Raw genomic sequence first — 12,567 nt, 5'->3', positions numbered from 1 at the left:
ACACGCACACCCTCTGTCACTGTTTCTATTCAGGTATTAGTTACTCTTCTCATGCCAGGCCACAGGCTTCGCGATCATTTCTCATGCATAAAGGCGAAGACAAAACTGATCTCGTCTCAATCTTTTTCCAGCTGGAGACTCAACGAATATTTAGAGGCTTTTTCATTTATTTTTGCCTGTGAAAAATCCATTATGAAGTGCTGGGGTAGTGTAATTTTTTAAAAATAAACACGTGCTGTACATTCGTGAATAGGGTCTATCTTACTTTCCCTCTTGAGTCTGGCAACTCCATTTGTATATGGGATCTCAACCAGATCTGGAAGGATACTGGCGTACAGAGTGGAACGATGCAGACATTCACAACAAACACCTCATTCTGGACCCAACATCGCATCTCCTGGCTTTGACATTCCCCCTCAAAGACAGATTAGTGTAACCATCAACCACATTCAGAACATAGGTCGCTGCGCACATCTCCTTCATGAATGGAAATTTAAAGACAAGCCACAGTAGTACAACTGGCCATGCAATCCGAGCTATGGACCGTATAGTCAACCATTGTAGTCTGCGCTCCTTCAATGGAGGAAGAGAAAAAGAATACAAACTCTCACCCGATGCCCTCTCGTGGCCTCGACATTGGCATTTATACTCCTACTCTTCCCATACGCAAGAGTAGAATAGAATTAATAAAAACAATATTTGAGAGATACAACATTCGTGGGCCAGGGGAGCTGCACCTCGTAGGAAGCGTCGCTGCCGCTGCTCTTGTTGCTGTCCTGTCCGATGCTGGTGGCGTCCGCTGGCGGCGGCTGAGCACCATCCTCGTCCCCGCTGCCTCTGTACACGGCCGACGTGAAGTCCAGCGTTTCTCCCAGCATGACCTGACGTGCACACGCAGCCGCGGGAGATGCTCACACGTGCCCCTCAAAGACACTTGTCGCCATGTGCCACCGCAGCTCACCTTGCGCGGTGCGCTTGAATGCGCACGAGACCGAGAACATTTGTTTCGTGGCTACATTGTCTGCAGAGGGCTGTGCGGGAAATTTTCATCCATTGTTGTCGCGTAGTTTGCTTCTTGAACGTCTACTCACCGCCTTCACCAATCCGTGCCCACCAATGTTGGTGTAGGATCCATAAGAGGTTTTTGGGGTACATTCTTAAATATGTTGTGGTTCACACGAGGGAGCAAATGTGTCGTTAATCCCGCCACCACCCAGTTAGTAAGGTTTGTCACGTAAACAAAACGTGCAGATTCGTTACGAGTACAGTTCACCAGTGTGTTGGAGAATAAACCCACATTTAATTGGAGTACGACGTTTCGCCAGTAATTACAACTAGCATCATCAGGCGACAGCCAGTGAGCGCAGGTAGATGGGCGAGCGGTGAGTGCGAGACTGGCTACTCGCGCGCGCATGTGAACGCGCATACATGCCGACCCCCCCCCCCCCCCAACCTGATCGTTGAGCACCACCCCTCCGGAGAAGTCCTCCATCTCGCTGTCCCCGCCACCTTCCAAGTGCCCGGGCTGAGCTCCGTCCATGGATTCCGAGTGGTTCACACTCGTGCCTGCGACGTTGAGCAAGACCTGCGCGAGGGAAGGACAGCTGGCTCACACACGATGCTCACAGCCACAAGGCCCCTGGTGGAACATGGCGCAAATCACGTGCTCGCACCCTTCATCAAGATCCCACCGTGTCCGTCCAGTGCTCGCTGAGCTGCATTGGCCTCCGTTTGCTGAACAAATACGTTATAAGGTCACACTCATTACACACAAAGTGCTGTCCACAAATTAACCACAATGCCTCGCTGATCTCAGGGAGCATAAACTATTGCGCAAACTCTGGTCATCCTCGCAGGGGCTTTTAGCTGGCCATGGCACAAAGACGGTCACTGCATAGCTCGCTTTCGGATGTGCTTCTGCGGTCATCTGGAACGCTCTTCCTTCCGATATTAGGAAGCTATTGGAGCTATGCACGGATAAATCTAGATTGAAACTCACTTCTTTAGGGCTTCTTTGTGCGTTTAGTTTGTTGTCATTCCCCCGCACCTCCGATTAGCTACGTACGGTGCGACAGAAGTTCAACATGCATACATCTACCATCAACGCCAAACGTGCGCACAATAATGGCCTGTTCCCCACCTCCCGGCATGCTGCTAACAGAGGGCTGCACACACTCGCCTCCACCCCCAAGGTCCACATGAGTCCTTTGGCTTTAGTACAACGACTGCCTGCTAAGCCTGTTCATAGCTATCCCCTCGCCCACATACAGTCCAGGATTTGTAGGCCTAGGTTCAAAAAGACAAAGTTCATAGCTGTTTCTCTCAGTTTGGAAGACAATTTACGTTCTAAATTCAGTTATTAAAAATTTCTATTCGTAAGCAAAGACTCGAATATATTTGTGCAAAATATCAGCTTTCTAGAAAAACACGATGAGCATTCACATCAGTCATCCACTCATGACAATCTGTACATATTAGACAGAGGTTTTGTACTGATGAGAGCTTTGTGAGGTTATATAATCAATCGATATGAAAGTGTTGGCCAAAGGCCTATATGGGGAATACACAAAGTACACAACACTGCCAACCGAGGAGTGTTTTATAATGCTATCTACTGTGGTGCTTTAACACAATTACTATTGCTATCATTTACGACAATGATAGCGTACATCTTACTTTTCAATCTACATAACTTAGTTACGTTTCAACACGTGTTCATGCAGATATCACACCACTGCCGAGAATTTTACAAACTAACACAGTTGACCAGAATTCACCGACGAGATAATTCTGTGAGATGATCAAAAACTATTTATTGATCAACAAATGGCTAAATGTTTTTGCTCTACGTTTCTAGTTAAATGTGTGTGGTTTATATATGGGTTAAATGTTTCTGGTCTATATTTGAGTTTAACGTGTGTGGCTTAATATTTGGGTGAAATGTTCCTGCGAAATGTTTGAGATGGTGTTAAAGCAAAGGTGGTTAACACGTGGATAGGAATCACACACCAGTGGGAATTCCAGCCTAATCTCATTAAAGTGAAGAGGCTTGTGTTGGATGTGGATTTGTTTTTCAAGATTAACCTGAAACTCTCTAAGTTTATTTGAAACAATGTATGATTTAGGTCATAGGCTACATGTTTTTTTTTCAACACTGTGTTCCAGTTTTTTTTATTTGAAGCCCATGCTTCATTATTCTAAATAAAAACAACTTCCCATGCTCTTTCCATCTATTTTTATACTTCCTGTTCCTAACACTTATTTTCTCCCCCGAAAGAACACTCTATTTTGTAAAATTCACATTTTATTTGCACTCACTAAATATCCGAGTATATTAAAGATAAACTTAAAACTGCTTCTTTTGTGTAAATTTAGCATTGGATACAGGACTACATCACACACAAAATATGAATCCGATTTGGAACGAGGCTCGTTTAAATCAACATTAATTACGAAAGAGAATATGAACAGACCAAACAAAGAAGCGAGACATGACAAGCGCGCTGGGTCCTTGTTGTCAAGTCCACAGGCTCCTAAAATGCGAACCAGCAAAGGTCACCCCCGTATCAGTCATACTTTTATAACCAGCACCCCAACCTGTCTGGTGTGTTCCCCTTTGCGCACGCACTGCCAAGTGCATGGTGCACGCCCTCCATCCACAATCACAGAGGGTGTTGTGGCTCCTGCATAGCTCTTCGTGGGCCACTGCTGAAACCTCCACGGAGCCTTGAAAGCAGCTACGAGGGTTCAGCTTGGTATTTGCTTCACTATGTTTTTGTTCACATGAATAAATATTGAAAAATGTTGGTATAAACTTGCTGCTTCAGTGAACTTGTACAATGAATAACTGGTGAATTTAAATTAATAACAGGGTTTTTTTACCATTACTTACAGCAGAGAAAGGTTGGGGAGCGGTGGTGCAGAGGTTTGTGCACTCTACAATGAACCCAACAACCCAAGTTCGATTCCCGCTCATGACCAAAAATAGTGCAAATTTTTTTACCTGTCCTGGGCCTCCCTTAGGTTGACTCAGCCTTAAACTAGTATCTGGTGCGGTGTGTAAACATCAGTGCTGGGGAGACAAAGGTGGCCTGGGCGTGCTGCTGGCCACCCACCCTCTTGTGTGCCTTCCCGGCCTTCATAGGTTCTCGGGATCAGAACTTGCCCCAACAGTCTGTCAAGGGAATCATGTGATATACGAAAAGAGCTGGAAATGACGGGTGAGATCGGGGGGCTAACGCCTTTGCTGCAGCACAAACCCACAGAGGACGGTAGTGTCAGATGTCGTCAGTGGTCAGGCTGGCTGTAGACCGATGCATTCTATGCGTTAACAAAGAGCAAATGTTACCACCGGAGTCTAATGAGTCTCCATCATGTGTAGAGTTGTAAAAGCAATGATTGAGGTTAACCATGGGGTTTAATGTCACAGTGAGATAACACCTTTTGAAATCAGCCAAAAAAAAACCCATTCGGCTTGTTGTGCACTGTACTGAATGTCAAGGCCGAGAGTATCCGTTTTGTCTGCCTTTTACAAGAGAGGTTGGATTACAGCGAATGTCTGGGTAGGAGTGAGGTTAACACTGACATGTCGGGCAATGTGGTGCAATGTGCGAAAACGTGACCGCTGTGTGCATTGTGAGCGCGCACTCTTTTCTTTAAATTTTAATGGATGGTACATGGGTGTGATGATCTAAGTTGTAGCTAATCAAGAACGCAAAAAAAGTATCGCAAAAATACTTTTTTTTTCAGTGTATTACAAAACTACACCTTCCCTGTTACCCACATGTTCCTGCAGATAAGGGGGAAAAAAGTGATATCTGCCAAACCACAGACAAGTCAGACTAAAAGCAGAGCAATCACAATAGTTCTGCATGCGAGTAACTTCGCGAATATATTCATACAAACATAAACACACGTTTTCTAGTCGCGTAAAATAAACCATCAAAAGCGATCTCAAGTTGATCACGGCAAACGTGCATCCCACACGACAAGCAACGCTTGCACTCAGATCATCTCCTGAAAAGTGCACACTGTTATCGGAGGGTTATTCAATTTAATTGGGGAGTTGTGTCCGACAGACAGCAAAATTTGTTCCGCGTGAAAATGTGTCGCGATTAATTTTTAGATACGAATTCACCATGAAAAAAAGAGCGCTTTATGTGGTTGCGATACCGGATAGTCCCTCTCTTCTGCTGTGCGAATAGGAAAAATCAACAAGGACTGCACCATCACACGCGGTACCCACGATACTTTGGCAGTGAGTTCAATTGCTTGGGTTCAAACACGGAGGAGCCATGATGTGCCGAACACCCCAGGGCTGGGCCACAAGCAGCTGCGATGGCCTTGCGCATGGAGTAGCTTATGACCTTTGCCAATGGTTTGTCATCTTCCTGCCATCTTATCGTTTTCTTCACACTCCAGTCTCCCGCCCCACACGAAAGTGTTCCCCCACGGGCTGGTCGACCGGCCCATGCAGCAGCTTTCCAATACAGCAGTTGCATGGGCCCCGATGGGTACAGGGACTCCTCTACTTACAAACGAGTTAGGTTGCAGAGGTCGGTTTTTGTAAGTCGATTTGTTCTTAAGTCTAATTTTACTCCTGTCGATTCCAAACATGTTGTACAGAGAATGGCTTTAAAAGTTGTATAATTTCCTATAGATATAGATGCCACTGGTTCTTAATCTTCTGTAGCTGTAGATGCTAATTTACTTTGGTGCTCGTATTTTCTCTCTAGTCTCTTGAAAAACTTACCAAGAGATGCCTGCACAGTTGCTCTCTTCTTCTCATCATAAATCAACTTGCAACAGGCAACACAGCATCGGGAACAGCTTCAACTGGAAATAACGGCAGGTGTTTTCGTATCTCTGAAAGTTTGTAAGATCAATGTTCGTAAGTAGAGGAGCCCCTGTACAGGATTAAATTTACCATTACACTGTAAACAGCGTTATTAAAAACAAATGTTGCGCATAGCACGTTCCAAAAAAATGAATGGGTCTTATAAGCTGGAGTATACCTTCAATATGTAAAACTGATATCACGACGGAGCCATTGAACAAATTCCACTTCTATTATGCTCAGAATCTTGCTCAACAAGTCAGATATGCCGACAGAAAAACTTTTTTCTTTACATAACAAACATTTTTTTTAAACCGGCACGACAGCGGAGACAGTACTGGATATAAGACAGAAGTTATAGTACTCGAGTGAGCAGGCAATTTGTGTTGATTTCTACGCGTTTGTAAATCACGATTATCTCAATGGGGTGATTATTATTATACGTTCTACTGCTGTGGGGCATAAGGAGAGTTCGGTTATTAGTACACCAACCTGCTTTGACCCGCAGAATGAAGTACGGTCAACCGACCACCCCTGACCATCATGGCATGGGGGGGCCTTCATCCACCAATGAATTGGCAAAGGGCTGTACATTATGATTATGCTGCTACAATGTCTGGTATGTGAGCCTCACACGACCATGAAATCAGCGAAATTCGTAGCAACTTGTAATTGCAAGGTGCATCAACATTTTATAACACTGAGAATTTGCAACAATACCACAAGAAATGTGCGTCCGGTTCTGGAGACCACCTGGAGAAGATTCCAGGCACGTGTTGACAATGATGGTGAACAAGTGCAGACTGACTTTTTGGAGGTATTAATATACATTTGTTATCATGTTACAGTGTATTATCCGTTCTTCATACATTAAAAACGAAAGTCCCATATAAGTGTTAAAAAAAGTGTTTAAGCACACTGTATTATACCACTGGAGGAGTGGGTGACATTTCTCAGAAACTTAGGCATACAATTTGATTTGATGAGCTGAAAAAAACGGAGAGGGTATGCTTTCTACGTAAACTTCCATGAGACGGAATTTCCTTTGGTACTGTATACGGCCAAATATTTAGTCTCGGGAATACCTAAGAAGAGGATGTAAACGGAAGTCAAAAGAAAGTATTCACTCGATAGAAAAAAAACAACACGGCTCTGTGTTGTGTGTTTTTTCATGCGAATACCTGAAAATATACAACACAAGGTTAACTTTATTCTTGTGAACATATGGTATGTAAACAAGTCACCGGCAAAGGATATACTGCGTACAGAAGACACGGTACGAATGTGTGGGCAGCAAAATCTATTGTTGTACTATACTATGCTCCCCCCATGCCTGTGCTCCCTGCCTCCACCAACCCACATTGACCAGCGGTGGTAAAGCATGGTCAAATAACACCCCCCCACCGACGACCCAAAAGCGTGAAGAGGCTCTTGTCCGTAGCCAACCGGACTAAGAAACGAGTGTTCAATCCAAGATGATTTAAAAGTGCCATAGCTCCAGTGGCCTCTTATAATATCGGATTGACAAACAGAGGCAGCGCAAGTGTACACGCACAGAAACAAACAGCCAGTGGCGGAGGCCGCGCGGCATCGTGCACGAGCGCCGCCACACACCTGGCGTGCAGGGCTGCCCGCGGCGGCAGCGGCAGCGGTGGCGTCCTCGTCCTCGGCGCAGACCTTGCTCTCGAAGCCGGCCACCACGTGGACAATGTGGCTCAGGATCGAGTGTAGGAACTGCGGCAGGCCCAGGCAGGCGATGAGGTTGAGCACAAACGCCTCCTCGTACATGCTGCGCCGCTCCTGGCCCGACCAGTCGCTCTCGTACACGCCGATGAGAGGCTTCAGCAGGAACCTGTTGGCATTCCGCTGCCCCAGCGCCTTGGCCACCGACTCAAAGAGGTGCTGAATCGCTCGCACCGCCACAACCTTGTCAGACATGAGTGACAGCAGGAACGGCAGGAGAATCTCCATTCCCTCCGACGTGAGGTTACCAAGGAGTTTTGGAAGGTCCTCGGAGAGCTCCACGATAAATTCCCTCAGGGCGCTCTGATCGCCGCTCTCCGTCACCCTGTAAAAGCGCACGACGAAACCGTACAGGTCCGGAAAATACGCGGGGAATGGAATGATGTCCGCGTGAGGGCTGATGAGCTGCAACGCCGATGGTGGCGGCAGACCCGACTGAATCATGGGGTAATTGAAAAGGCTTCCAGCGCTGCACACGCTCTGCCCAACATCCTCCACAAAAATATCCTTGTCCAACTGCAGTAAGACCTCCACAGCATGCTGCAATGGAAGTGGTAGAGCATTCTTGTGAGACTTGCAGAGTTTCCTCACCGCTTTGAACCGATCCACAAGAGTTGCTTCCACCGTCAACGTTCTAAGTTTGGGGGCGAAAAATATTTCTGCAATCAGCACACCCAACGCCTGCATGTCCCTTTGCAGCAAGTCAGGGAAGGAAATGTCTGAAGCATTTTGTGACACCTCTGTCCTTTCAAGCTGACAATGTCCCGTGGCGCTTGTGAATTTATAGAATGCCTCCAACCTCTCCAAATTCTGGAGTGGATTAAAATCTTCTGGTAGAATTATCTTTGCACTGCTGAGCTCCTGACCTTCAGAGAGCTGCGGTTTTACTTTCCAAGTGCTCATGAGTCCCATCAACATTGGTTCCAGCTGCAGTAGAGAAACGCTGCTGCTGCTGCTCGGTGTCGCCATGGATGAGATGGCCGCTCGACTATCGGTGCGTTTTGCGTCTTCCAGAGCATCCAGTGCCTCCGCTGCATGTTCCAGACTGCCGTCGTCCTCATCTGGAAGTGCGGAAGATGTTGCAGCAAAGAAGTCACTTTTACAGTCCAAGCCTTCAATTCCAACATCAGGGACGTCCAAGTCAGGAATTTGATGGCTTTCAATAATTACAGCGTCCTTAACGACATGGCCAGCATATGAGTGCGACTGCGTAATGTACGGTGGATCCTGAATGGACTCACCACGAGGGCTCATTCTTTGAGGGTGCGGGAAGTCAAAGAGTTGAACAACACCAAAGTTTGCTAGATGGGTGTGGTTGTCCACCAAGTGAAGACAAACGTTTTTGGCTTTGATTGCCTCTTTTCCTGATAGTTTGTAGCCAAATGTAAGGTCGACCCAGTGGTGAAGGTTCTCCGAAACCTTGGGACTCTCCAGGAGTCGCCGGTGCTTCTCAATAAAGTCATTGTACGAGCCACACCAGGCCGGGATCTCCAGGTCCGGCATGTCCGCGTGGATCGAGCGGAAAATGTCTGGGTCGGTGTAAAACTCTGGGATGCACTCGTCCGGTGTCCAACTCTGCAGGCGATCCATGCTGGCCGGATACTCGTTGGGCTCCCATTTTGACCTCACGTGTCTGCACAAGACCTCCCTGGGTGTCCGCCTGGCTTTGTACACGTAATACGTGATGTCAGACAGGACGTCGGTAATGTGATGGGGGACGTGAAGGTGCTCCATGTGCCCTCCTCCCATGGTAACGGGAGCTTCCTTGTTCATCTGGTAGGTAAAGTCCAGTTGGCCATCGCCTTTGTTCAGCCGAAATTTAGATTTGGTCATGTCGCGTAGTTTTCCAAATGGCACGGTGAAATCCACCACCCACGGAAGCACAGGGTGGTAGTTTGGGTCTCCCAGTCTGCGCCCAGCAAGGCGATTCAGCTCCATGAGATAGCTAAAGTTGCTCTTCTTCCCGTGGACCCAGTCTGTGACAGCAGTAGCTAACCATTTCTTACATGACTCACAGAGTCTTTGTTCCTCCATACTTTCTGACTCTTTGTGCCCAACGACCTCCTCCATTACAGACTCCGGCATCTCTCCTGCTTTATTTTTGCGATGCCCAGATTTGCACTTCTCGTAGTCGGGTAACCGTGGGTTCAACTGCACTCGCAGCCTTTCGTCAATGGCAAGGTCGTGCAGGGAAAGGGCGCCGCACGTCAGGCCTCTACTGTGGCAGAGCGCCATGGCCTGCAGAACCTGGTATATCACAAACAGCACCTTGGCGTGACTGTTGGCAAGCTTCGCCGGGCTGAATGTAACCACGCTATGAAGGCTGTGCTCTAGAAATGAACTGATAACAAAGAGAAGGTCAGAAGTTTCGACCAGGGCTTTGGCTTTCAGCACGCTAATGCCCTGTGGTGGGTAGCTGTGCATGTGAGCAGCTTTAATACACAGAACCGAGTATTTGCTTTCAGAAGTTACAGGAACACAACTAAAGCCATGGAGCTCTTGGAGTGCGTGCTTGATTGCTGTCAGAGCGGCTCGTGGCTTTTTGCTTTCCGTGGCAGAGCGGTAGGGAGCGGCGTACTTCTCAAAGGCTTTTGTCCACTGATTCCTGAAGTTATCATGACAGACGCCTTGCATGAAATGCAGGAAAGATTCTGGAGGGGATTTGCCATCAAATCCTGAGAAGCAGTCCTTGACACACCTGATGCAGGATATTCTGTAATCGAGACAGCTCTTGACAACCACTTGTATAGACACTTTGGTCCAACCATCCGGGAGCCGGTGCACAGACTTCTGCAGAAGGGTACTGACCTCTGAGGCCGTCAGCCCATCAGGCTTGGGACAAGAGGGCGGTAGCGTACCCCCTTCGCTCAGGCTCGAGATCCAATCGTCTGGCACCAACGCAGTTATCCGGCTCCCTTCCCCCACTGCCAGCTGGGCACACTCTATTCCAAGTCCCCTTTGTGTTTCTGTCAATAATTCCTCCATGGTGACATGAGAAGAAGTCAGCATCTTTCAGACAGCCAGCGATGATGCTTCCATATTATGTTCGGTGTTTGAACCTAGCAAAAGAGAATGGAATCGGGAGGGGGGAACCAAAGAGAATGCAAGTTAATGAATACGAAATAAAGGTTTGGCCTTTATATGTAAATAAAGAGTTACTCTATTAATATATACAACATGTCAAAGGACAGGCACAAATTGGTCTTTACCGTAGTTTAATTATACATTATATAAAATGCAGTCCATGTGAAAAACACACTGCCAAGGAAGGCAGTCAAAACATATTTTTTATATCAAATTTAAGACAATAAAATAAATCAATGCACAAACTCTTCATTCAGAACAGAGTGGAATACAAATATTTTAGAGTGGTTAATTAATGGTCAAACAACCGCATGACTATTACACAGCTTGGGGAGGCCTTCATCCAGCAGTGGATTGACAAAGGATCGCTCATTACATTATATAACAACCTGCATAAACCTCTCACAACAATTGTATCGGTCAGTCTATCGAAAGTGAAATTCAATACAACTCCACTACTCAAGGTGAGTGTGGGTAACATTGAAATTCCTGAGTAAGCAGACTTTTATTTCCAATATCCACAGAAAAATCCTCCCATGGATGCCACAGGATGAATACAGGCGCCAATCTGGCGCCTTTCCCCGAATTCTCAAAATCAAACGAACAGCGATGTCAATCCCCAGTCAACGGAACACAATGCAGACTGTACAGACCCCACGGATATTAGGAACTTCAGAATACAGTCGTGGATAAGAGGCAATCAACTGGACATTCTTTTACATTTGTTCTTCTTCGAAAGTTATACATAAATGATGCTAATTATGTTGGCGAGCACTGATTGACGTCAATTTGTGTTACAGTTGACTGGACACAATGTGCTTGTCATTGGTGGATATGTGTTTTGCATTAGCTGATTAAAGTGAAGCTACATACAGACACAAATTGGCTTTTACCCAGCAGCTACTGCTGGAAAATAATAAAAATGGAATCAGAGTTTAAAAGGCAATTAAATTATAAAAAATTCTTAATCCTTAATAATACATTAAGGCTTAATGCAGTGAATTGTCATATTGTGTAGAGGTATAATAAGTAAACCATACCATCAATTAGCAATATCCTAAATAATGTCACTTGGGTATTATAAATTAGAATATATCTCTACAAAAAAAAGGTAAACTGAACAAACTGAATTTCAGAAACTTCCATTTCATTTGAAAGCGAATGACCTGACTTCACAGCAGAAACATGGAATATTGAATATAAAAAGTAACAACCATCATCGTCACCCCACAAGCGAGATACGAGAGCGTGTTAATGATAGGAGCGCAATGCTTGCAACTAAGAAAAATGATGGCCGTTTAAGGAATGGCGCAAGTAAATCTTAAATCGAACATGTATTAATACAAAATACCTTGAGGCTTATATTTCTGTAATCAAGTAATAATAGCTGACAGCCCATTGTCAATAAACTGCTGCATCATTAAGGCCTCCTTATGCCTCAATGGTGACTGGGGTTGTTTGATAATAACTTCACCACGCTCGTCAGTGCTGATTATAATCTTTGCTATCAGAGTACTGTCATTTTTTTTAAGGAGCCAGATGGGCATTGAATGTATCCCATTACATCCGTGGAGGATTCTTTGTGGCTTTAGGGAATAAATCTCCACTTACTGGCGAAATCCATTACCCACCATTGGCTTACCCCATCACATTGCGTATGTCTTACTTTTTTTGGTCGTGAAGACTGAAATATAATTTACATCCCTTTGTCGATGCCTCAATAATAAACGTGCCGAATACATAATGCATACGTTAATCCTGCTCGCATCGTTAAGTTAAATAAAACAGCGCAAATAGCCAGTCGTACTAAACTCCACTAAAGATATGGCCCCGAAACCGAAACGGCTTTAAACGCGAGCAACACAAATGTTGCACTCGAGTCGTTTCATGCAACTGAAGCCTGG

At 45.7% G+C, this 12,567-nt stretch overlaps 1 protein-coding gene across 5 annotated transcripts in view; it reads right to left on the bottom strand.

The window, feature by feature from the left end:
• Positions 1–12,567, bottom strand: part of WDR81 (WD repeat domain 81) — a 34,789-nt gene that overhangs the window by 19,859 nt on the left and 2,363 nt on the right. For 4 of the 5 annotated variants that reach the window (XM_078858097.1, XM_078858100.1, XM_078858101.1 and 1 more), the window contains exons 2-4: positions 7,451–10,638; positions 1,454–1,585; positions 738–881 (exon numbers count right to left, since the gene is read on the bottom strand). In XM_078858097.1, coding sequence (XP_078714223.1) covers positions 738–881; positions 1,454–1,585; positions 7,451–10,588 — 3,414 coding nt within the window. In that variant the 5' untranslated portion in view covers positions 10,589–10,638. The remainder of the gene's footprint in view (positions 1–737; positions 882–1,453; positions 1,586–7,450; positions 10,639–12,567) is intronic. The other variant, XM_078858102.1, reaches the window with a different exon arrangement.

The sequence above is a fragment of the Lampetra fluviatilis genome, chromosome 7 (genome assembly GCF_964198595.1).
Source record: "Lampetra fluviatilis chromosome 7, kcLamFluv1.1, whole genome shotgun sequence".
NCBI lineage: Eukaryota > Metazoa > Chordata > Hyperoartia > Petromyzontiformes > Petromyzontidae > Lampetra > Lampetra fluviatilis.
The sequence above is the reverse complement of the archived record's forward strand: the minus strand, read 5'-3'. Positions and strand labels throughout refer to the sequence as shown.